The 27,706-nt window shown below is 31.8% G+C and overlaps 1 protein-coding gene across 2 annotated transcripts in view; it reads left to right on the top strand.

Moving 5' to 3' along the window:
• Nckap1 (NCK associated protein 1) overlaps positions 1-27,706 on the top strand; it is a 99,849-nt gene that overhangs the window by 8,492 nt on the left and 63,651 nt on the right. The window contains exons 2-7 of one of the 2 annotated variants that reach the window (XM_058580303.1): positions 8,703-8,720; positions 9,763-9,873; positions 24,529-24,621; positions 24,936-24,992; positions 25,652-25,794; positions 25,938-26,028. In XM_058580303.1, the coding sequence (XP_058436286.1) occupies positions 8,703-8,720; positions 9,763-9,873; positions 24,529-24,621; positions 24,936-24,992; positions 25,652-25,794; positions 25,938-26,028 (513 nt within the window). The remainder of the gene's footprint in view (positions 1-8,702; positions 8,721-9,762; positions 9,874-24,528; positions 24,622-24,935; positions 24,993-25,651; positions 25,795-25,937; positions 26,029-27,706) is intronic. The other variant, XM_046447390.2, reaches the window with a different exon arrangement.

The raw sequence follows: 27,706 nt of genomic DNA, 5'->3' as shown, positions 1-27,706 counted from the left end.
TCCAAGGGAGTCTTGAGAAGGAAATTAAGGATTTCAGTCTGAGAGAGATGGGAAGGAGAGGTCGTGACACTTGTGCTTGGTTTTGAAGTATGAGGAACTTCAGCCTTGCATTGATAAAGACTAATCATCATTATTTCAGATTCTGGAACATTTGTTCAGTAAAAATAGGTAGAGATGTAAAATATATAAGATTAAAAAATACCGTAGTAATGCACTTCTTACAGGCATACATTTATAAACTTTTCTATACTTCCTTTTCTGAACTTTTTCCATACTTGTAGTATATTTCTGTGGGTTGATAGCTACATTATAAAGCTCTGATACTAATGTTTTTAAAACATGGGCAAATTATTTATCTTTTCTTGGCTATAGTTATTTATAAAATGAGGAGATGAGTGGTTCTTAGCTACAATAGAATTATCTTGGAAGGTTTTAAAAATTTTTCACATATCTGGATCCTTATCTGAACCTACTGAATCACAAAAAGCCCTGAAGTACTTCTGATGTTAAGAACCACTGAAATAAGTAAAATGTAAATTTATTAATACCTGTGATTTCTTTCACTGATAATTATTCCCTGTCATGATTTAGTTTTGTTATACTTAAATTTCTGGACGGCTGCTCATTGTAGTGAAACTGGCTTCATAGTACTTAATATGCTTACAGGTCCTTTATGCTCCAAGCTGTTTTTTTGCTTTTTAAATCATGCTAATCTTACTGATTCTAATTCTTATAATCTCCAGTAGATATTCTAATTCTCCCATAATTAGGAATTTTTAAAAATTAACCTCATAAGTTGAGAATTAAATGACTTAATTTGTCAGAAGTCCTAGTACAGTGTCTGATTATGAGTAAGAAGTAAATGAATGTTGGATAAATGTTGGGTGTTGTTATTCTATCCTGGCTAGAATGCAGGGTCTCACACATGCAGGGCAAAATTCTATCACTGACCTACAATCCTAGCCTTTCATGTTAATTTTTTCCCCTCATTAAATAAAGTTCATGGCCACAAAGGCATTCCTGTATATCAGTGACAAATCCTCTGAGATGGTAATGAGAACAACCACCCCATTCACAATATCCTCAAAAATAAAATAAAATAAAATAAAATACTTGGGAATCAACCTAACAAAAGAGGTGAAAGAACTATACAACGAAAACTACAGAACCCTACAGAGAGAAATAGAAGAAGACCTCAGAAGGTGGAAAGATATACCTTGTTCATGGATAGGCAGAACTAATATCATTAAAATGGCCATATTACCAAAAGTACTCTATAGGTTTAATGCAATGCCAATCAAAATCCCAAGGGCATTCCTCGCAGAAATAGAAAAAGCAATCATGAAATTCATCTGGAAAAATAAAAGACCCAGAATAGCAAAAGCAATTCTAAACAGGAAGAGTGAAACTGGCGGTATAGCAATACCAGATTTTAAACTATACTACAGAGAAATAGTAACAAAAACAGCATGGTACTGGTACCAAAACAGGCAGGTAGACCAATGGTACAGAATAGAGGACACAGAGACCAATCCATAAAATTACAACTACCTTATATTAGACAAAGGTGCCAAAAGCATGTGATGGAGGAAGGATAGCATCTTCAACAAATGGTGCTGGGAAACTGGAAATCCATATGCAACAAAATGAAATTGAATTCCTTTCTCTCACCTTGCACAAAAGTTAACTCAAAATGGATCGAGGAGCTAGGAATCAAACCAGAAACTTTGCGTCTAATAGAAGAAAAAGTTGGCCCTAATCTCCATCTCGTGGCGTCGGGCTCCAAATTCCTTAATAGGACACCTATAGCACAAGAGTTAAAATCAAGAATCAACAAATGGGACATACTCAAACTAAAAAAATTTTTCTCAGCAAGAGAAACAATAAGAGAGGTAAATAGGGAGCCTACATCCTGTGAACAAATATTTACCCCTCACACTTCAGATAGAGCTCTAATCTCCAGAATATACAAAGAACTCAAAAAATTAAACAACAAGAAAACAAATAACTCAATCAACAAATGGGCCAAGGGTCTGAACAGACACTTCTCAGAGGAGGACATACAATCAATCAACAAATACAGGAAAAAATGCTCACCATCTCTAGCAATCAGAGAAATGCAAATTAAAACTACTCTAAGATACCATCTCACTCCAGTAAGAATGGCAGCCATTATGAAGTCAATAACAAGTGCTGGTGAGGATGTGGGGAAAAGGGTACACTTGTACATTGCTGGTGGGGCTGCAAATTGGTGCGGCCAATTTGGAAAGCAGTATGGAGATTCCTTGGAAAGCTGGGAATGGAAACACCATTTGACCCAGCTATTCCCCTTCTCGGACTATACCCAAAAGACCTAAAAAGAGCATACAACAGGGACATAGCTACATCAATGTTCATAGCAGCACAATTCACAATAGCTAGACTATGGAACCAACCCAGATGCCCTTCAATAGATGAATAGATAAAAAAAAAAATGTGGCATTTATACACAATGGAATATTACTCAGCACTAAAAAACAACAAAATCATGGCATTTGCAGGGAAATGGATGGCATTAGAGCAGATTATGCTAAGTGAAGCTAGCCACTCCCTAAAAAACAAATGCAGAATGTCTTCTTTGATATAATGGGGGTGACTCAAAACAGAGCAGGGAGGAAGAGCATGAGAAGAAGATTACCATTAAATAGGGACGAGAGGTGCATGGGAATGGGAGAGAGAAGGGGAATTGCACAGAAGATGGTAGGAGACCCTCATTGTTATGCAAAATTACATATAAGATGGTGTGAGGGGAAAGAAAAGAGAGAGAAACTTGTCACAGTAGATTGGGTAGAAAGAGGGGAGGGGAGGGGAGGGGGGGATAGGAAGGGCAGCACAATACAGTAGACACTAGTATGGCCCTATGTATAAATGTGGCTGTATAACCAATGTGATCCTGCAATCTGTACACGTGGAAAAATAAGATTACGTACCCCATTTGAGTCAAATGTATGATAAGATCATTGTAATGTTTTGAGCAACTAATAAAAAATTAAAAAAAAAAATTTTTAAAGTATATTTTTTAGTTGTAGATGGACATAATACCTTTATTTTATTTATTTATTTTTATGTGTTGCTGAGTATTGAATCCAGTGCCTCACGCTTGCTAGGCAAGCACTCTACTACTGAGCTACAACCCCAGCCCAAAATCTAATTCTTAATAACAAAAGTGTTGACAGTTTATAACACTTAAACTAATGTCTTTGTTTCGTAAACTGAAATGTTCTGTATATTGGAAGCTGAGAAATGTTTTGGGGCAATAGTAACAGACATCTTCTGAATTGAATAGTAATTAGTATCTTATTTGAATCATTAAAATTATTCTTTATTAAGAATTTTGAAGGATGTGGTGGTTCATGATCTTAAGTCATGATTATCCTTAAACTTGTGTCTAGAGAACAATAACCATAATTTCTGTATCTTTGAATCTGTTATTGGCTTTAAGTAGGAAGTGTAGTTATTAATAAAATTAAATTAATTTGAGGGGCTGGGGTTGTGGCTCAGTGGTAGAGTGCTCACCTAGCATGCACAAGGCACTGGGTTCGATCCTCAGCTCCATATAAATATAAAATAAAGATATTGTGTCCACCTAAAACTTAAGAATAAATATTAATAAAGTAAATTAATTTGAAAACATTTCCAGTAATTTCAGTATACTGTCCTTTCAGGCCTTTTAATCTCAACTGTTACCAGTGGATTGATTTCTTTTTTCTTTTTTCACCTTTCCAAGTACAAGGGAAGCACTAATTTAAAACAGATTGGCCAAAATATAGGTGATATACAAGAGAAAAAATTGGGAGACTAACCACTGATACCAGAATTCCAGGTTTGATTAGCTGTTGATTGGTTTTTAAATACTTACGTACAATTTTCATATTTGTTGTATTATTTCCATTACTTAAAAAATTTATCATAAAAATAACCAGTAGAGGCCAATGTGGTATTACACATTGACTAGGGGAAATCGAAACAGGAGGAGTGCAAGTTTTAGGCCAGCCTTAGCAGTTTATTGAGTCTCTAAACAATTTTTTTGAGAGAGACCATGTCTCAAAATAAGAAATAAAAAGGGCTGGGAATGTGGTAGTGGTTAAGCATCCCTGGGTCTAATCCCCAGTACCAAAAACAACAACAACAACAACAACAACAACAAAAAAAAACCAGTAGACTGGGCCTAATAGCATAGGCCTATAATCCCAACAACTCAGAAGGCTAAGGCAGGAGGATCATCAGAAGTTCAAGACCAGCCTGGGCAATTTAGACTCTCTCAAATAAAAAAGGCTGGAGATATAGTACAGGGGTAAAATGTCCTCTATCCTCAATACCCTGCAAAACAAAAGAATGACCAGTAAATTGCTTTTGCAGTCAATAATATAGGTGATATCTATTCTAGGTATTAGTTTTAGTTTGTTAAAAACTAAGAGGAGAGGGGTTGGGGTGGTGGCGCTTGCCAAGCATGTGTGAGGCCTAGGGTTTCATTCTCAGCACCGTATATAAATAAATAAAATAAAGGTCCATTGACAACTAAAAATATTTAAAAAACAAAACGAACAAAAAACTAAGGGGAGAATCTTGGTTCCTTGTGTCTTCAATTTTGCAAAACCTGCTTTAAAAAATAGGGTGTTTCTTGGTTACTGCGTGAAAAATGACAGTCCTTTTTCTAGCATGAATTGGTCACATTTTATATTTTTGTTCTCTTCCTGAAAATGATTCAAAGATGGGGCTGGTTTCTGTTCCAAGACCTCACCAAAGAGCATTCTTAGTTTGACCTCTAAGAATTTATTGAAAAATTTCAATTAATTTATTGAATTAAAAATAAATCATTGTGTTCTTTAATATTTTTACAAAGTAATGTATTTTACTGATGAATTAGATTAGAATTTAAAGCATTAAACTAGTCAAATCAATTAGATATTTTACTTTGATAGTAATTACTCCATGAATATTTTGAGTAGCTGAGGCATGGAAAGAATGTAAAAAAATTTTTTTACATAATTTTTTGGGAGCATATAGTTACAGATTGAACTTTTTTATTGTTTTGGAGTCAAATGTAAATTTGTATTGAGGTCTTGTCACATAGTAGATGTAGAACCTTGAACAAAATCAGTTTCTCTGAAACTCCATTCTTCTGTAAATTGGTAGTTTAGGCAATTCTAAAGCATGGGTGTTTTTGCAAACAAGAGTTGAGTCTTGGTTCTTTTCTTGTTTCTTGATTGTTGTTTAATCTCTTATGAATAGATAGAATATGTAGCATTAACCATGTAAAGTTAAGCCAGGGTATGTAATCTTAAGTGTAATAGCTTGAGAAAAGGATTCAAGAAAGGATTTAAGTTGTAGGGTGGCAGACATACTTCATTCAAAATTCTATTTTAAAATTCTGTCAAGCCTAGCCTAGTCTTGGTGTTTGTAGCCAAACACCTTTATTCTGTGATCCACTTAACACAGGAGGCTAGGTTCTTATTTATTACATTTAAGTACTTTCTTAAACAGTACTATAATTTAATATGCCACATTAAGTAGTCCTAGCCTTTTTGAATTTGAAGGTTATAACTAGAATACTTATTGATAATAAAGGTCTAATTCTGAGAACTAGAAATTTATATATTTAAATTCATTTGACATCTCTTGGAAATTGAAATTATATTTCCTATATTATGAAAACAGAAAGTAAGATAAAGCAAAACGCAATACCTTGTTGGTTGTTGGAGGAGTTCTTTTTAAAAAATTTATAGTTTACATATAGTTTCTGTATAGTGAAATAGCCTTTTTTATTCAGTTCTATGACACAATTTGGTAGGGTTATAAAATTAGGGGATTTAGATGTAATTTTTTACTGTATTCATCTTATTTTTTTTTCTCTTTTGGAGTGTAGGGAGGAAATAGAAGTGCTCAAAATTAATTTAGTTGGTAATTTGTTAAAGATTTTGATTCAGTCTCTGTTATAAGTCTTTCTGATATGTATTAGTCTAAAATATATTGGTATATATAGTCTTAAAAATGTTGGTACTTCAGGATGATAATAGTAAAGGATTCATTTTGCATAATATTGTAGCTATAGTGGGATGAGATATGTTTTTAAGTGAGGCTATATTCTAGAAAATCCAAGTTGTCATCTTATAATTTCTTTCTTTTCAAAATGAATTTTTTGTAGAGTGAGGAAGATTAATTTTTATAAATAGACTTCTGGTTAGATAGAATTTTGCTCTACTGCTTTAGTATAGCGTAGCTTAACTGAGTTATAGTTGCAGTTTTATGCTGGGATATATGTACCTAGATAATAACTATTAGTAACATCATAGTTTACTTTTTCCTTGTACTTTTTCTTTTTTGCCAAGAATTAATCATACAAATGTCTCTCTTGTAAACAAATCAAGTAAGTTGATTTCAGAAATAAATAAAATAGAGCCCAGTATTTCTATATAGTTTCTATGAACCTTGTATTTTTTTATTGGTGTTTTATGGTCTGTCAAACACTCTTTTAAGTTACACACAAACACACATTCTAATGTGGTGAGTACAAAACTTTTTAGGAGAAGTTTGGAATTATAATCTCCACTTTAATAGATAAAGTCTCTGGTACAGAGAGGTAAAATCTCTTGCTCATAGTTCCACAGCTTTTTTTTTTTGTTGTTGTTGTTGTTTGGTTCCCAGGATTGGGGGTATTCAACCATTGAGCCACGTTGCCAATCTGTTTTTTATTTTTTATTTTATGGCAGGGTCTCACTAAGTTGCTTACCGCCTTGATAAGTTGTTGAATCTGGCTTTGAACTTGAGGTCCTCCTGCTTCAGCCTCTGGAGCTGCTGAGATTACAGGCATGAACCATATGGCTAGTTACATAGCTATTAAGTGATAAAGCAGAATTTTAGGATAGCCTATCCTAAAAACTCTTGTTCTTGGGACTAGAGGTGTAGTTCATTGGTGGAGTATGCGCTTAATGTGAATGAGGCCCTGGGCTCAATCCTTGGCACCAGCAAACCAAACCAAACCAGTAAAACTCTATGTTCGTACCTATAAGGCTAAACTAATTTATATAAGTCAAACAAATACAGTATGTTTAAGCTTAGGGTGAATGAAGGAAATATGTGATTGAGAGAGGAAATCATGGTCATAAGGAAATTAACACTAAATTGCTAGTTCTATACTCTTTGATAAAGTATGATAAAGACTGTTAGTATTACTGTTTATATTAGACTTTTGGATAATTATTATCATTATTATTATAAACCACAGCTGCCATTTTTAGAGCACTTATGTGCCATTCATTTTGCTAAATGCCTTAAATGAATTGTCCTCTTGAAAGCCTCATAATGACCCTATGAGGTAAGTATTAATTGCCCCCATTTTACAAATGAAGAAACTGAGGCTAGGAGATGTTATATATTCAAGGTCACATGGCTGATAAGTAGTGAAAATTGAAACCCTGCTAGTTTTATTCTAGAATCTGTGTTTTTAATCTTTGTGGTGTACTGCTTCCCAATATAGTATGTTTAGATAGAATTACTAAGCAGTATGGAAAAAGGTAAACTACTTCCAAGGAAAGAGAAATGAAATTCCTTTCTTTTTGTTTTCAGTTTAAGAAAGCTGCACATGCATCTATCCACACACCTTCTTTAGTTGATTGGATACAGTAAAATTTGTGATCCTGGGAAATGGGCATTATAGTCAACCGTATTTTCATTATTTGGTAATCACTAATACTGTTAGAATGGATGGATGAAATTTTGAGTAGAGTATGAAAGTAATACATATCAGAAGAAAACTGACCATTATTTGGGTGTTTTAGGATTCCATACTATGTTAAGTGTTTTTAAACCTTGATTTTCATTATGCTATTCATGTAAGGAAATGCTAATTAGTAGCTATTTCTTTTTTTGGCAAATTCTTAGTTATTTTATTTTATAATATCTTGGGAAGAAGAAGATAAATTGGAAGATTAATTTACAATAAACAATATTTTAAAGGAATGATAGTTTATTCTGAGGAAAAGTCTGATACATGCTAATATTATGATGTTGGGGGTGAATTTATATGCTAACCTTATGTCAATCTGGTTAAAGATTATGGAGTTCTAAATTTTTAAAAAAGTTTTGGTTTATCTAATTATATTTAAGAATTAAGGGAATATTTTAAACTGCATTCCTATTTCTGCTTATAAAGTATAGGAATGTTTACATTGATTTTTTTTTTTATACTTTGGCTTAGAAGGAAGTTAGGTAATATTTTAAAAATAGTTTCAATTTTGAGCTGAAGTGCAAAAGTCATCCAATAACAATTTATTTTTATTCTTGGCTACCGTTTCTTTTTAAGGTATGTAAAATTTCACTAATGATTTTACCCCTATTTTTATAGCTGCATGTAGTCTTTATTTTTCCATTCTTTCTAACATTATTTAAGTTGGTTTAGGAAGAACACCAAGAGACTGACTGACATGGTTATACACTTACACAGTAGTATTTAGATATATATGAATAATATAAACTCTATAAATTTATTGTATACTAAAACTTAATACTTATAATACCTTAAAGTTGTAGCACCAATATAGTTCTAATTTTGTTTTGTTATTCGTAGTCTACAGTGCATAAGTTTTCTACTGAAAAGTATGTCATAGTTTGGCAATCATTGTTTACCCGTAATTTTCTCTCTTTTTATTACAATGCTTCCCCAGCAAGGACAAGTTTGGAAGGTTTGCAAAGCTTTTCACCTTCCCTCTGCCTGCTTGCCCGCTTTCCAGATCAGTTTCATGTTTCATAACTTCTCTTTCTGTAATCCACAACATAGCCATAGTCAAAAAATACTATATTTTCTCACACATGGCAGGCAGAAATAACTTTTCATAGGATGCATCCTTTTAAAAATGGAATAAAATTAAATAGAATGTTATAATTTTATTAATTCCCCTAGTAAGCATTTAATTAAATATCACATAATGAAACAGTGAACAGTACTCAAGACTATATTCTGTATTGCTAATAGTTCAGGTAAAAGTTCTAATAATATCGTACATTTGTATAGTGCTTTATAGTTCACTACAGAGAATGCTGTACTGCTGATGTGGTCAAATGTAAACATTTCCATTTGTTGTGTACTTGTAGATATAGACCAGATGTAGATTCATTGTTTGAAGTGCTGCTGGTATGATGGAAAACAGTGTTGTAACTCAGATGTTCAGAGGAACAGGCAACACTCTTTAGCACTGTAAAGATAATTTTAGCAGCTTCCAGTTCTTTTGAACTAGGGCTTTTGTATTAAAATTTTTAAAATGAATAAGGAAAACATTTTGGAGAAGACATTTAAACATAAGCTTTTATTTTAAAACACCTAGAAAGAAACATATCCAGTACTCTACTTAATATTTAATTTTGTGATATTTTATTAGCTTCAGATGAATACAATCCTACCTCAAACCAAAATTTTTTCTTTTTCTTTTCTTTTTTCCTTTTCTTTTCCTTTTTTTTTCTTTAGGTTTGAGCTTTTTCCTTCACTGCTGTTCTGCGCTGACTGCTTTGAAACTTTCCATGCATTTTTTTTTCAGTAGAAGAACATCTCTGTACTGTCTCCCATTGCATATTTCAGCTATGACAATCCCTGCACTTTGCCTATTCATTTTATCACCTGCTCACCAAAACAATAAATATCTCTCTAATTCCTGATTACAGATTTGCTATTCTTCCTTGATTTTAAGAGGAGGATGCATTTCACTTTTCTTTATTACTGTTGTTTTACAGGCATGTGGAGATCCCAAGGCCAAACCGTCTTACCTTATTGACAAAAACCTAGAATCTGCTGTGAAATTCATAGTCAGAAAATTTCCTGCTGTAGAAACTCGCAACAACAATGTAAGTATCTTGATATTTCTATTATATAATTTTAACCATCTGTAAGTTGTGCTTGTAGTATCTCTTATTTATTTATTTGTTCTTATTTAAATATGCAGATTATATACGTTGATTAAGGGTTTTTAGAGGCAATATTCTTCTCTCTGAAGACAAAAAAATGACAACTACTTTTGCATAGAGCTTTGTTGGTTTTGGTAATTAGCTGTGTTTAGTTTTAAAATACATACTTGCTTTTCTAAGGTTTTCATCATTGACAAAAGCATTTCTGAAAAGTAATACAGTAAAATTATGGTGAATCTTTATCATTCCCATAATACCTCATCATGTGGGAAAGTTTTTTCTTCATCAACTCTTCCTGGTATGTCAACTTTTGGTAGTTCTTTATAACAACATTTTAAAATAGCAAATTTTAGAAAATTTAAGAGTTTCTTTTTGCCTCATAGTATTTTATTAAGTTTTATTGACTTAGGATCATTCTTCATCTCTTTTTTAGTTTTATATGTTTTCTTTGATTTTCCCATGTTATAATCCATGCTATTTCTTTTGCTTTAGGTTCAAGTTTAGTCTAGAAATTTCCTATTATATGACTTCCCTATTTTGAGAATTTCTGTTTAAAAGATACATTGTTTTTTATTTGTTATTTTTAGATATATATGACAATAGAGTGTATTTTGACATATTGTATGTACATAGAGTATAACTTCCCATTCTTGTGATTGTACATGATGTTGCCTTATACTGGTCATGTATTCATATATGAAATAGGAAATTTAAGTCTGATCCATTCTACTATCTTTCCTATTCCCATACCCTTCTTTTCCCTTCATTCCCCTTTGTCTAATCAAAGGAACATCTATTCTTCCTTCCCCCTCTTTATTGTGTTAGAAAACATAGTGTTATCTTTTTGTTTTATTGAATCACATGTGTTCATTGAAGATTTTTATTTAACCTGTTGATACCGCTTTTATTTAAAACCCTTGAATATAGAAGAAAATTCTAGTCAGAATTAAATAAAAAAGATAAAGTGCTTTTTAAAGAAAAAATTGTAAGTGTGTTTTTGGAAGAACAGGCTAGTAGAGATCTTGGTTTTATAGATCATGTTTTATAATTTGTATTTTATGCATCACAATTTATTCCTGGTTATAAAATGGGTAATTCAAAGTATACACTTCTTAAAAATATGATTATTTGTGTGGAGAACTAATCTTTTAGTTACTGACATTAATTGCCTAGCCCATCTGAGATTATACATTCTAAGAGAGAAATTTTATTATGAATATGTCTTATTTAAATCTTTACATATCTGCAACATGAATTCTTTAAGAAAATCTTTTTAATTTAATGTGTTCATTTAATTTCAGATTGATAGTATAAATTTTCATGTAGCATAGTTTCTGAAAATAAGATCTTAGAAAATTACAGAGCTCCTTAAATATATATTCTTATTCTTTTTTTAATTATTTTTTTAGTTGTTCATGGACCTTTATATTATTTATTTATATGTGGTGCTGAGAATTGAACCCAGTGCCTCACACACGTGAGGTAGACATTTTACCACTGAGCTACAACCTCTGCTATATTTTGTTTAATATTAAACAGTAAAATTTCTTGTTAAATTGTTAATTGAGCATCTCTTCTATTCTTGATATGCTCCGCAAACTGTTTGTAATACCAATATTGTTGCTTTTCATTCTTTAGTAGTTGAACTTTCAAAGCACAAAATTAATATTTTTAATAACATCTTTTATTGAGATAAATTATCACAAAACAGTTTACCCATTTGATGTATACTTTCATTGGTTTTATTATGTTCAACATCCCAGTCAGTTATAGAACATTTTATCTATAACCCCTTTTTAGGTGTAACCCTTTTTAGATATACATGACAATAGAATGTATTTTGACTTTACACATTAGCATTTATTCCTTATTTCTTGCCAACACTTCAGTCCTAGGAAAACATTGATTCATTTTCCATCCTTCTCTATTCTAGAGACGTCATAAAAATGTAATTATATAATATGTGATCATTTGTGACTGGTTTCTGTCATTTAGCTTAATGTTTTCAAGGTTTATCTACATTGTAGCATGTATTAGTACTTCATTTCTTTTTATTGAAAAATGATAATCCATTATGTGGATTATCATTTTATTCATGGGTTGTTTTTACTACTTTGGCTGTTGTGAATAATGGTGCTATGAACATTTATATAAAAGTTTTTATATGTTTATATATTTTAATTTCTAGGCATATGTATACACACAAACACACACACACATACACACACACACACACACCCCTATATGTATGTGTGTGTACATATATATCTACCAGGAGTAAAATTATGGGGCTATGTGTTAATTCTGTGTTTCACTTTCAAAATTGGTTACATAGTATTGCTGAATGTTGTGACTACTCATATAGAATTTACTCTTATTTTTTGTGAAGCCTGAATTTTGTCATATCATATTTTTGCAAATATCCATATAATACGATTTTTTTTACCTGCTAGATATTTGTAAAGTCTAGTGTTTCAGTTTTAATCTGGACCTCCTGAAATATTAATGAGAGATTCCTTGCCAACTTGGGTTTGGAAATAAGAAGTGAGGAGTTCAGTTTTTTATAACTCCATAGAATTAGTTACTGGAGGTTTCAAGACTTGGAATGACAAGTAGCATCTGGGATTGATAAACGTGTAGATTCTGGCTACTAAGTATACAATAGTCTTTATATATGCTATAGAACATGCTTATTTTTTCTCAGGGATCAAAGTTAGCACTGGTTCTATGCTGATTCATGTACTACTCATCCCTATTTTCAGAAAAAGTACTCATAAAAATTGTTTTGGTGAATTCAACAAAAGTGCTTTTTTTTTTTTTAAGTTTTTAAGATAGAGTCTTAACAAAAAGGTTCATCTTATTTTTGCAGCCAAAAGAAATGTTGGTGTTTGTTTCTTTAGTAACTCCATTTTTTAAAATTCTACTAAAAGCTGTGAGCACATAGCAGCAGGATTGGTATATAACATGACTTTAACAGTGGTGATGTTGGAGTCTATTGAGTCATTTTTACTGTCTCTGTAACCATTTAATCTTCTGTATCCCTAATTCTGGATTTAGGAAAAACTTGGTACCAAAGATTTTTCTTTGGTTATGATGTTCAACTAAATGCCTCATATGCTTCAGAGTAGCTTGATAAAATAAAATTCAAGATGAATAAAAGCAATACCAGTTTTATGATTATAGCCGTCACTTGTTATGTGGTGATTATGTGCCAGGCTATGGGCCTTAATAGATTTCCGTTAAATTTCAGATTAAGCAAAGCATTTCTGAGCTGAGAAATTATTTATCTATAACATGATACCTTCTATTATCTTGAAAATATAACTGTCAGATGGAATTTGTTTCTCATAGGTTTCTGATTTTTTTCTTAGCTATGCCTTATTAGTACATAGAGAAAATATTTGTACAGGAAATTTAAAAAAAAATCTTTTATTGATTTTATTTTTTTTAAATAAACAACAGCAATATTCCACTACTGGAATTGCATTCGCAGTTCAATTTTTATTACACAAATAGAGCACAATTTTTCATATCTCTGTATATAAAGTATGTTCATACCAATTCATGCCTTTATATATGTACTTTTTTTTGCATTACAATTCTTAATACACACATACCACAATTTTTCATATCTCTGTTTGTATATAAAGTATGTTGACACCCAATGGCACAGGAAAATTTTAAAAGGTCCTTTAAGCAAATCTTTTTTTTTTTTTTTAAATTAGAGAGAGAGGGAGAGAGAGAGAATTTTTTTTAATATTTATTTTTTAGTTTTTGGCAAACACAACATCTTTATTTTATTTGTATGTGGTGCTGAGGATCGAACCCAGTGCCGCATGCATACCAGGCGAGCGTGCTACCACTTGAGCCACATCTCCAGCCCCCTTTAAGCAAATCTTAAGGTGTGTGTTAAAACTTTTTGTGCTAACTTTTTTCCAAAAATTTTTAGATTTAAATTTTTTTCTCTTTCTTCCTCTGTTTGTATTTACATTTAAAAGCTAGCTTATGCTTTTTTTTTTTAATTTTTTATTGTTGGCTGTTCAAAACATTACATAGTTCTTGATATATCATATTTCACAATTTGATTCAAGTGGGTTATGAGCTCCCATTTTTACCCCATATACAGATTGCAGAATCACATCAGTTACACATCCATTGGCTTTTTTAAATAAAAAAATATTACTTGGCATAAAAATGTCATTATGGAATTTGCCTATTGTGCATTTTAATATATAATTTGAGTTTGATTAACAAATTAATGAGAAAATAATATAAATTACTATCCTATGTATGTAGAATTAGAATGTCTTTAAAAAAAAGGACATTATTGGTGAGTGGAGTGTCACAAGAATTACGTAGGGATTCTGGACTCAACACAGTTTTTTCAGTTCTTGTCCTCCTACCCTTTCACCAGGGGAAGTAGAACAAAATAAAAATAGTATTTCTCTTTGGTACCCCACATATCTGTCTTCTTGAATCATGCAATTATCTTTGAATTCCTGTTGACTGGGAGGTGGTAGAGTGACAAATAAGACTTTGATTTAAAAGGAATCATCTTACTATACAGTAATGTAACTGAGAGTTGGGACAGTGTACTTCATTGTGAGTAAATATATCTACATTTAAAAAGACACTAATGGAAACTTGAAATGTCAGTATTCTTTTTTAAAGACAATGACCTCAACATTTTGAGGTTGAAAAAATGTTAACATTTACTAGTGAGGAAGCAAACAGAATAGGTGTGGGGTGAAGGTGTAGTGTAGGTAATATCCAACAATTCAGGATTGAGTGTTTTAGATTTGAGAGGCCTAATAGAAATCTGAGTGTAGATGTTGATTAGCCAATTCTATATATGAATCTAGAACTCAGGCTAGGGTTCAGGTGAGAGTTAAACTGAAGAACCCTTGAGGGTTTTAAGACAGAAAAGAAGGAGTGAAGTAATCCTTATTTTTGACAGTAAAAATGGAGTAAGTAGTGTTCTAGTCATTCAGTTATGGTTAATGATCATGAAATCAGGTTGAGATTAAGTTAGTGTAGGTATCTACTTTCTTCTGCTGTAGATCTTATAAGGTAGTTATAATAAAAGAGGAAATAATTAAAGTGATGGATCATTTAAAATTAAAATGGATAAGAAATGAAGTAGAACATGAGATGGTGAGTGACAGTAAAAAGACAGATGAATAGTTAGGAGATCCCTCTTAAGTTCAACGAATTGGTGGAAGCAGTATATTAGAAATTTTAAGTGGGGATTTATTCTCCCACTGTTGCCACCTGACCTTATCACCCATATCTCCCAAGAACAATAGATGTCCAAAAAGAACTAAGAGGAGCCAAGACAACTTAAAGATTATCTTTATTCCTGTTTACAGGCTTTCCAGTTGAGGAAACAGTAGCATCTGTCACTCACTCTTTCAACTTGTACTCATGTACCAAAAATAACCCTTGGGTGCCCTCTAGTTCTAGGTCCTCTTTAATTTTCCCTATCTTGCTTACCATCCTCATTGCTCTTAGAAGCTCTGATCTTTCTCATTGTTCTTTTTCATACCACTATACAGGGATTTTTTGTCCTCATTCCTATTATTACCAGTTTATGAGGTCTTTTGTCTTGATTGAATGTGAGAATTCATTATTGTACTTTTTCTATCATCTTTGAACTTTGTACCTGGATGTTAGTTGTGGTGTAAGGAACCAGCTTCTAAAACTGGATATTTACCTTAAAAAACAGAAGTGAGAATTCCTGTGTATCTATGTATCCCTTTCTACATTATAAGCTTATGTAGGGTAGACTTAGTGCTTTTTTCCTCAACTTCTTCCTAAAGCCTGAAAATATGATTGATTGCAGTATTCACAAATAAATGAATAATATATTATTACAGTAACTCTTTAGTTTAAAGGTCTCTTTTCATTCATTTGCCTGTCTGAGTCATATCTGAAAACAGCTGAGAACTAGGAAAGGAAACAGTTCTACTCCTGGGAAATCTTCCCAAGAGAAACGAAAATACATCTGTCCAAAACATGTTCATAGCAGCATTCATTATTCATAATAGCCCCAAACTGGAAGGAGTTCAAATGTCCATTGACTGATGAATGAATAGACAAAACTTGTTATATACATTTAACTGAATACTATTCAGCAATTAAAAGGAACAAACTACTGATACATGCTATAATTGGACATCAGAAACATTAGGCTAAGTGACAGAAGCCAAATATAAAAAAGCTCTGCATATTGTGTGATTCTGTTTTATAGGAAATGTCTAGAATGGCAAGTTATTGAGACAGGAAACAGATCAGAATTTGCCTAGGATTGAGGGTGAGAATAGGATTAATTTGTAAATGGGTACAAGAGAACTTTCTGGGCTAATGGAGAAGTTCTAAAGCTGGTTAGGGTTGATGGTTTCACAACTATAACTTTATAAAAATTATTTAAAAAACGGATGATTTTGAGCAATAAGAAGTGATATTCTATAAAAATAAATGAAGTTTATTTAGAAAAAGGCTTTTTGGTTCTCCTATGACTACGTCTGTTGAATTTACTGAGGCAAAATTGTAACAAGTATATTTTGTAACACTCTATATTAAAGGGTACTTTCCTCAGGAGCAAATGATAATTGACAGGAAAAAGAAACAAAAACTTTGAAAAGTATAGCAGACAGGAATGTTTAAGTTGTCAGATTACCTTGCACATGTCAGTAGCACCTGTTGCCATCTCAACATAAATAGCTTGATGCATTTATTGATTGCAAAGATGGCATGTAGTCAGTTAGAAAAGTTTGTTTTATGTCTGGTGTACTCAGGTTATAAAAATTAGGGTAATCACATAATAGATTTTTAAAATTATTGAATGTAAAGGGACTTGCTTATTTGTATTTATATTAACTTTGTAATAGACAATGGTGCCATTAAATAAGTTGTGTTATCTCTAATACAGTGTGATGTCTTTTATGTAAAAATGTTACATGTAAACCAACTCCACTATAGTGAGGCATGTAATTAGTGATTTTCTAGTATTTATGATAAAATTAATTTTAGCAGTTTGCTTTAATTTAACCATTTTGTTACCAGAATCTTAAGTTTTCAAAATTTTGGCTGAGACAAATTGATGTGCTTAGGTAGTGAAATACAGATCATTTTATTACTGAATTTGATATTAATCATTACTATGATTACCTTTGCAGACCACTCCATACTTATTGGCTGAAAAACAGTAACAGTTTGTTATTTCTTAATTCTGTGGGTTGCCTGGGAGTTTCTTTGTTGGCCTCAACAGCTCTAGATTATAGGTATATCCATTTGGCCTGTGTGTTATTGAAATGGCCCAGCTGGATTAGCGGAGATACTGAACTTCTATCTCTGTGAAATGATATTTCAGGCTTCCTCATACATAGTACTTAAGGACAGTATTTCAAAAGAGCAAAATTAGAAGGTGTAAGGCCTAATAATTTAAGTCCCAACTTTATAAGCAACACATTGCACTTCTGTTAGTCAGAAGGCCAATTGAAAATGTAGAACTCTTACTTTTTTTTTGTAATGTGGATTGAAACCTGGGTACTTTACCTCTGAGCTACATTCCCAGCACTTTTAATTTTTTATTTTGAGGCAGGTCTTGCTAAGTTACTTAGGGCCTCACTAAATTGTTGAGGCTCACTTTCAACTTATGGCCCTCCTGCCTCAGCCTCCCAAGTCGCTGGGATTACTTAATAGGTTTTATTTCTAAGAGACATAGACATAACTTTTGTTTCTCTGTTTAATTTTTTTGATTTTTAGTTATTTTCATAAGTAATTGATTTTTGAGAATTAATTTAAACAAATGACTAACAATGTAAACTTGGAAAAAATCACTTTAAAATATAAAATAAAGGGACTGAATTAGAGGACTTCTGAGAAGTCTTACTCTGTTGTGATTGATTAATTAAATGCAAATATTTTCTAAAAAGAAATCAGAAGGGGCTAGGGTTGTGGCTCAGCCTAGCAAGTGTGAGGCCCTGGGTTCGATCCTCAGCACCACATAAAAACAAATAAAAAATAAAGATATTGTGTTCAACTACAACTAAAAAATAAATATTAAAAAAAAAACCCAGAAATCAGAAGGGCTGTGGAAAAAACTGTGGTAGAGCACTTGTCTAGCATGCACTAGACCCTGCGTTTGATTTCCAGTGCTGCAAACAAAACTAAACAAAATCATATACATACATATATGTACATATAAAATATGTTTATATTTTAAATAAAAGAAAACAGAGCTTTAGTTTTTTCCTTATTATTTTTGTCTTATTGTATTGAAAATTTGTTTAGAGCCTGAATCTGATAGACTTAGACTGTCATCTTACTTTTTGCTAGTTCGTTTCTATACCTGATCAATTAGGTTAAAAATGTTATCTTGATTGGGGGTGGGGTTGTGGCTCAGTGGTAGAGCACTTGCCTAGTATGTTTGAGGCACTGGGTTCCATCCCTGGCACCACATTTAAAAAAAACAAAACAAAGCAAATAAACAAACGAACAAAAAACAAATAAAATAAAGGTATTATGTCCATCCATAACTAAAAAAATATTTTAAAAAAAGTATCTTGAGGTCTGGGGTTGTGGCTCAGCGATAGAGCGCTCGCCTCACACATGCGAGACCCTGGTTTCTATCCTCAGCACCACATAAAAATAAATAAGTGAAATAAATGTATTGTGTCCAACTACAACTGAAAAATAAATATTTAAAAAAAAACGTATCTTGATTGGGAAGATGAAAAGAGTTGTGAAGATGAATGGTGGTGATGGTTGTACAACAGTATAAATGTACTTAATGCTCCAGAACTGCACACTTAAAAGTAGGTTAAAATGGTAAATTCTTTGTCATGTATATTTTAGCACAATAAAAATAAATAAATATATCTTGAAAAGCAATTATGAGGACCGAATTTAGTAGCACATCTTAAATAACAAGTACTTATTACCTAAGTTAGTCTTGGGATAATTTTCCCTCAAATTAATTTACTAATTTGCTCAGAAAAATGCACTTCTGAAATATTTACTGCTAACATAATCATTGTGTATATGATAAAAGAAAAAATCCTACAAAGAATTTTAAATAAAATTCTATAATCCTTTTTTTTTTTTAAATGACTAATCTTTGTGTTGATTTGGATTTTCAGGTAATCTTGGGTGATTTACTTATATTTGATATGCATGTTATATACTTTTAGTTGATCCTCATTTCTTTTCTTTATCCTTTCCTATTCTGGAATGACACAATGAAATTAATTTGCCTAACTTTGGAAATTTATTCAAGGGATTAAATTGCTACTCTGTATGTATTAGTATGCAGAAACTCGATTGAGGTAGGAGTTTATATCTGATATTGAAAACATTTATCAGCAATGAAATTTTAATATTAAGGACTCCATTCATAATTGTTTTGTTGAAACATAAGAATTATTTGTTATTTGTTTATAATACATCCACCATGTGTTATGCTGGAAATACAGTAGGAAATAATATAAACTGCTTGCCCTCATTAAAATTTTTAAGTTGTAATGTTAGCAAACAACTAAAGTGAATAAATATATACTTTGATTTGGAGGTAAGTGGTAGGAAGAAATGGGAAACAAGATAAGGAGTTAAAGAATAATGTGGGAGAGTAGATTATTTTAGATAAAAGAGTGCTCAATAGTATGGCCTTCACTGAAGAGAAGTGGGGCTGGGTGAGGTATGCTAAGCAGTGGCAGCAGCATCACAGACATGAGAATGAGAAAATGGCAAAGGTTTTGAGTTGGGAACACGCAGGAAGAAACAGCGTAAGGACTACTGAGTGAGGGCGGAGGATCATGAAAGGAGATGAGGTCTTAGAGATAGGCAAGGGTTCTTATTTAGATTCTATTCTGAGGCACTGGTCAGGACTTTTTATATTTTATTCTGTGACAGGAAGCCAGTGGAATTAAAAACAAACAAAAACCCTTTTATTTTGAAATCATATCAGACTTAAAAGAAAATTTGCAAAAAATGTAGTGTTTCCTAATTCTCTCCACCAGGTGTTAGCATCTTACATAACCATCATGGGAATCACTTTTTTCATGGTAGAGTGGTGGGTGTCTTTAGGAAACCATTCTCCTGCTGCTATGTGAATAAGACTGAAGAGGCAAGAGCAGTAGTATAGACCAATTAAGTGGATATGATAGTAGTCCAGATGAGAGTTGCTAACAGTGTGATAACTGGGACAGTTTTAAATCTCTCCATAATCTCTTATTTAAGAAAAGCCAGGATTGTTGTAGCGTTCTAAGAAAATGGACAAAAGTTTTCCTTGAAGCCAAACTTGTGTGTTTTGGTATATTTTTGTTTTTGTTGTTTTGTTTTGTTTTTAAGAGGAACAAAATAGTAGCATAATTAGATCAAGGAAAATAATTTATTAGGCAAAAGCAATTTCAGTATGAAGGATGGTAATAATTGAAATAGGCAAATAAAAAAAAAAACTCTAGCCATATTCCTTTGTTGAAAATATGTGACCAGGAGTGCTAGTACACACCTGTAATTCCTGTGGCTTGGAAGGCTGAGGCAGGAGGATCCAGAGTTCAAAACCAGCCTCAGCAACAGTGAGGTGCTAAGCAACTCAGTGAGACCCTATCTCTAAATAAAATACAAAATAAGGTTGGGGATGTGGCTCAGTGGTTGAGTGCCCCTGAGTTCAATCCTTGATATCCAAACAAAAAAGAAAAACAAAAACAAAATATGTTAGTCAGCTCTGTTATTCATTAGTTCCTTATGTTAATTTGCCAGTACCTTTACTTTAAAAGAATGAAAACTGATGAGTAATAAATTTCAATGTTTTAGAAACTTATTTTTCTGTGGAAAAATGCTCCTTACCTGAACAAAGATTAATTACCAAGATTGTTCAGTACAGAGATATGATCTTTGTAGTTTGCATATCTGATGTTTACCTTCTTTATTTCTAGTCGTTAAACATTTTATTTGAATGTTAGAATAATGATCATTAGCTAAGAATCTTAATGAAAGAATCATGCAGATATTTGGCCAAAATATTTGCATGTATCACATGAATATGATTTTAAAGTATGAGTGAATAGAATCTGTCTTTCCAAAATATACTTTTCTAATGTTCTGTTGTGTTACTGATCTGCATTTTTAAACCATTTTCTACTTTTTGTTTACTAAAAAAAAAGCTTGAGCTGTTAAATTAAGATGAATTTGTTCTTGAGTATAACCAAAAAGTATTTTTTGTTAGTATCTACTGATTTTCACCCAAGAACTAAAATGTAGATGTTTTTTTACTTATAGTTGAAGTCTGAAAATTGTTATATTGGCCTCTTTCATTGAGGGTTTTGTGGAATTTAATTTCACTAAAATAGGGAATGTAATTGCAAAAAGGTGTTGAGGATTGTATGAGATAGTGTTATGTTTGAAACAGTGCCTTTCACATAAAGCATGCTCACAAAATATCTGTTCTTATTAGAAGTACTGAGCACAGTGTTAGGATTATTTAAAAGTTTTATTTTTGCATATTTTGAAGAAGTGGTCTATACATCTTCTTTATTATTTGCCTAATATGTAATGCATATTTCTGGGTGCCAGGCATTTATAGATGTTTTCATGTATGTTACCTTGGTTAATTGTCCACATCAGCTCCCATTTGATGATGAGTGTACCAGGCTTTCAGTTGTCAAGTCACTTAGTCATGATTGTATAATATGATATAGGCTTTCTAATATTACCTACCCAAACATGTCATCTGACAGTGATACAAAAGTGTGTTTTATGTTTGCATTATAATCCCTTATTTGATACTCTATCAGATGGTATGGACTGGGGAAATTAAAAACTTGTGTCTGATACACATCTTATAGTGTTGGAGATAGCTATGATAAGATTTATTAGAAATGATACACTTTTAGAGGAGTGAAATGTTGATACATGTTTTGAGAAAGAAGTTTAGTCAGGCATGGCTTCTTAAAAATGGGATTAGTATTTAAACTGTATTTTTTCTTTTCTTGTAAACTGAGTTATTTAACAGTAGCGGGATTTGGATATGTGTAAGTGGTGGGATTTTGACATTTCAGTAGGGGAGCAGAGTAAGAAAACATGAGATGTATGTGGCAAATAGTGAGTATATGAATGGATGCAGGGGAAATTTTGATTGTAAGGTAAGTTAGGGCCAGAATATAGATGGTCTTAAAAGCTTGATTAATTGTTTTGAATTTAGTTACCTAGAAATTATTCAATAGTAGCCAGTGTAGAGCCTAGTAATATGTGGTTTTGGGGAAAATATAATTCAATGAGAAATTTAGACTATATTGAGATTGTATTATTAAAAGAGGAGAGATGATGGGCATGTAGAAGAGTAGAAAGATAACTTTTTTTTTAAAAAAAAAAAAAAAAGGAGATGAGGTTTCTACTAGTTGTTTAGCTTTCACAGATGTTTTAGGATATTTTTTTTTTTTTTTTTTTTGGTACTGAGAGTTGAACCCAGAGGTGCTCCACCACTGAGTTACATCCCTAGCCCCTTCTCTTTTTTTTTTTTTTTTTTTGAGAGAGAGAATTTTTTAATATTTATTTTTTAGTTTTCGTCGGACACAACATCTTTGTTTGTATGTGGTGCTGAGGATCGAACCCGGGCCGCACGCATGCCAGGCGAGCGCGCTACCGCTTGAGCCACATCCCCAGCCCAACCCTTCTCTTTTTTATATTGAGACAGGGTCTCACTAAATCCCTAGCCCTTTTTATTTTTTATTAGAAGATAGAGCATTACTAACTTGCTGAGGCTGGCTTTAAACTTGCAGTCCTCCTGCTTCAGCCTCCCAAATTGAGTATTACTTTCTTAATATGTAAAATGGAGGTTGTATAAAAGATCATTAAGGCCTATGACCTATTTTATGATGACTGTCATTAATTGCTCAGACTAGGACACCAAAGTTGAAAGAGAACATTATTAATAATTACTATAGGCAACTGAAATAAATTGGAATTATTAAACCCAGTAGGAACCAAATTACATTTTGTATTTTGAAACTCAAATTTAAAGGACTGAAAAGCAGAAAAAAAGACTAAGATATCAATCACATGTTTAATGTTGCTGAACAAGGTAAAGATGATATAATCTGAGGAAATGGTATCATTTAGATAAGTATTCACTTCAGAATGCTGGAGCAATAATGGTTAAAGATGTGCCTAAAATAATGATGGAATTGTTTTGAAACAAATATGTTGTACAAAATAGACTCAGCTATTTTCATAGATGAAGCTAAAGATAGTTGCACGTCACTACAAGTATATACCTTAATTCCTCTGGCATATATGGGGAAGAGTGAGATATTTTATAGGCATTAATACTTTAAATGTCTTCAGAGTCTGTATATAGTAATTATGATATTTTAAACCCTGTAGTAATTGAGTTTACCAGACTGCTGTGCTTATTGTTTTAAATTGGCTTTTGTGTAGTTTTTTAAAGAATATTTTTCTTATGTTAGGTTCACTGCCATAACATTTCTGACTAGTACAATTATATATGAAGGCATCTCTTCCCCAATACTCCCATGTATGCATAAGTTACACTATGAGAGCCTCAAAACCATGTGGGCTTTGTAGTAACTTTAATGCTTTGAACTAATTTTTGATATTTTCTAGTTTTTTTTTTTTTTTTATGCTTTAGGTAAGTACTCTCAGGCATTTTATGTGTATTTAGATTACCTGGGTATATCTTGTTAAGAAGGCAGAGTCTTATTCAATAGGTCTGAGGTGAGTGAGCCCTTTTTAAACTAGGTCCAAAATGGTTGGAAGCTGCTATTCAATAGACCACACTCAGAATATCAAGGATCTGGATGGTTTTTTAAAATTTTGGCCATTCTGTTGTATAGGGCCTTAAATATGTCTAAATTATTTCAATATAGTTGGTTTTAAAAGAATTATTTGGTCTTGCAAATTTCATAATATAGTTGATGAAATAATATTTGTCTTTCACATTTTCCTCTTCCATGTCTTAACTCTAGTTTTGCTTCTTTCTCATTTCTTTTTCATTGTTGTGGTTTTTGCTTTTGTTTAATATATTATTGTGTTTTGTGGATCTGGTCAGGGAACCGTTACTGTATTTTATGTTTGTATCTACATTTTATTTTGCATGCGTAACGTGGCTTTGCCTGGATGTTCTTTTTGGTAAGTTCCAAATCTATATAGCATATTGGTTTTTTTTGTAGTGTAAGTTATAATGTTTTTCACCTTCTTTTCTTCCACTTCTAGAATGTGGTCATGTTCATAATTTGTTTTTAATTTTTTTAAAGAGTTCATTTGATAATTGTTTTTTCCTAACATTTTCCAATTTTCCTTAATAGTAACACATTTTCCAATTTTCCTTAATAGTAACGCAATTTGGTACTAATCTGCTTTGATTTGTTTTATAGCTTCACACTATCAGTTGCTGATCACTATTAGCAATTGCTGTCTCGAGTACTTTGGTTTTTTTTTTTTAAAAAAATGCCTTAATCATTTAGAAATATTCTAAAAGCTTGTGCTTCCATGTAGCAACCATAAAAGAAGATAGTTCATAGTACAATTAAATACTTCTGTTCTATGTAAAAACACATTCTAATTTTGTTTTCACAGCAACAGCTTGCACAACTACAGAAAGAAAAATCAGAGATTCTGAAAAATCTGGCATTATATTACTTCACATTTGTAGATGTTATGGAATTTAAGGTATGTATTTTAATACAAAATTTAATATTTTGGAAGTAGACTTATAATTGTTAATTTTATAAATTTCTTTGATACTTATAGATAATGAGATTGGAAGTCTTCTGGAACTGAAATTTAGAATATATTTTGTTTATTCAGAATTTAACATTATTTTTACAGGGCTGATGATAAGACTCGGGGAGAGGGCTTGCCTACTACGTGTGAGGCACTGAATTTAATCCCTGATACTACATATGCACGCACGCGCGTGCGTGCACACACACACACATACAATATTAAACACATATAAGATGAAAACAAACTTTTCTTTTCAGGATCATGTTTGTGAGTTGCTGAATACTATTGATGTTTGCCAAGTCTTCTTTGATATTGTAAGTATCATTTTTCAGAAAAATTTCTTAATTCTTCTTTCTGTTTCCAGAACTCAGGTGACCAATTTCTTTTCTTTAGAGAAAGTTTATGTAACTAGCTTATTAAATTTTAGTATTGTTAATTTGGCTTGTTCATTAGATTTTTTAAGAAATAAAAATTTTTAATGTATTTTGTATTACTAAGTCTGGTACATATTGGGAAATAGTTGTTAATTTTAGTATTAGTTAATTTTAGCATGCCCAGTTATAAAAAGTAGAAATATTTTTTCCTGTAAAAGTCATACTCAATAGAATTTTTCTTAATGTTAAGTTAGTGATGAAATTTGTTAAAAAATACTTCTTTTACTTTGGTGAGTTTGTTAACAGTGTTTTTTATTCTGGTTTTAATGTTTTTTAAAAGTTTTACTGTTTGAATTCACTGAAAGCCCTTTGCTTTCAGCCATAAAATTATGTAACAAATGCAAAACTATTACCTGTAACTGTCAAATTTTAGATGTTTTTAGTAAAACATCTAAAATTTTTTGAATTTCCTGATTGAATTACAGGAATAGGGATAAAATAACTACAAAAAATTACTAACTTCCAGTAGCTGCTAGGAATATTTTGTGTGTGTTTAAGTTTGGCAGATAGGATAAAGATGAACTTGATTCCTTTTCTAGACTGTGAACTTTGATTTAACAAAGAACTACTTAGATTTGATTATTACCTATACAACATTAATGATTCTGCTGTCTCGAATTGAAGAAAGGAAGGCAATCATTGGATTATATAACTATGCTCATGAAATGACCCATGGAGCAAGGTAGGACTGAAATATAGAATATATTTTAATATTATATTATTATATATTATAAAATTAATATATTAATATATTATAAAAATTTTTCTAAAATTCTCAGTTTGATGGCTTACAACTCATCAATAATTTGATATGTCTATTTTAAGTGACCGAGAATATCCACGACTTGGTCAGATGATTGTAGATTATGAAAACCCTTTAAAAAAGATGATGGAAGAATTTGTACCCCACAGCAAGGTAAAAACTGTTTTGTTTTATTTTTACACTGTAATAGTCATAAGAGATGATGTAAGCATGGAGAATTAGATAAAGGGGATAAACTCCATGGGATATGAAAAATAACTATGTATATTTTTATCCAATTGTGAACTTATTTGGTTAAGTTCACAATATTGCCTAGAGACTCAGGAATATATTGATTCATTATAGTTTTTAGGTTCAGAATAGTACAAATAGTTAGCAGAGTATGTTATTGTACTTGAGAATACTGTCATACCAGTCTCCATAGGCTGTAATCTCAGTTCTGCCAGTTACTGACTCTATAATATTGGATAAGTTACTTAATCAACCTCACTGTACCTAAGCTTTTTTTTTGGTAATACAGATTGAATTTTGGTAAACACATTACCTTATATGATTGTTATGAGAATAAAATGAATTACTTCATAAATAGTGTTTAGATATATAGTATTTGATAAATTTTAGCTTTATTATAATTTTTAATGAGAAAAATAAGTTTTGTGGAAATAATTTGAAATGTGTATTAAAAAATAGCTGATATTGGAATAATTTTGCTTGTAAAGAATCTTGCCATTATGCCTTGTCTGCAGTTGAGCTAATTCATATACCTATAGTTTCTAAGTGCTTCAAGGAAATTTTTAGGTATCTCATCTACTCTCATCATTTTTAAATAAGGATTGAGGGCTAGAGAAGTATTATGACAAGGTAAAACCATTTGGCAGCAATAATGTCAAAACCAGAATTGAAATCTAGATGATTAGAATCTTGGTTTATTATTCTCTTTGAATGATAAGGATTAATTAAGCTTTTTAGTAATATAATATTTGTATAAATATTTTTCCTTGACATACAGTTATTACCAAGGCTTTTCTTTTCTTTTTGTGGTATTGGGGATTGAAGCCAGAGCCTTGTGCATGCGAGGCAAGCACTATACCAACTGAGCTATATCCCCAGCCCCAAGGATTTTCTTTTTCCCATAAAAATTCTGAAAATGTTTTCTTAGTTTAATCTTTTTGCAGAGCTGTGCTATAAAGTTTAACATCCCTAATCTGAAAATCCAAAATGTTCAAAATCCAACTTTTTTGAGTGCTGACATCAGGTCTGGAACTTTTACACCACAGTGGAAAAATTCCACTCCTGATCTCATATAATGGGTAGTATTGAAAGTGCAGGCACTCTAACAGTATTGTACAAAATTAATTCCTTCCTTCCTTCCTTCCTTCCTTCCTTCCTTCCTCCCTTCCTTCCTCCCTCCCTCCCTCCCTTCTTTCTTTCTTTCTTCTTCTTAATGTTTGCATAATTCTATTACCAAAAACAAGGTAAGCAAAAGAAATGAGATCACAAGTTACTTTCAAACTTGGTATATGTGAAACATAAAATGAATTTTGTGTTTGGATTTGTGTCCATCCTGAAGATATCTCATTATGTACATGCACATATTACAACCTCTTTGTCCCAAATCTGAGACACTTCCAAACCCAAGCATTTTTGAAAAAGAATAGGAAGCCTGTACTTAAAAATTTATATATGTTTTATGTCTAGGAGTTAGTTGACTAATTAGTTTGAAAGAGGCTGGTAAATGGCATAACTTTTAAAGTAAAAACCATCAGCATTATGGATTGAGGTGTCAGATAAATTGAAATGCTCAGCGTGTCATGGTCAGCTCACACCACTC

Source organism: Marmota monax, unplaced genomic scaffold, assembly GCF_021218885.2.
Source record: "Marmota monax isolate L192 unplaced genomic scaffold, Marmota_monax_Labrador192_F-V1.1 WCK01_AAM20220418_F8-fsc00007, whole genome shotgun sequence".
NCBI lineage: Eukaryota > Metazoa > Chordata > Mammalia > Rodentia > Sciuridae > Marmota > Marmota monax.
Note: the sequence above shows the minus strand (reverse complement) of the source record. Positions and strands in the feature narration are given on the sequence as shown.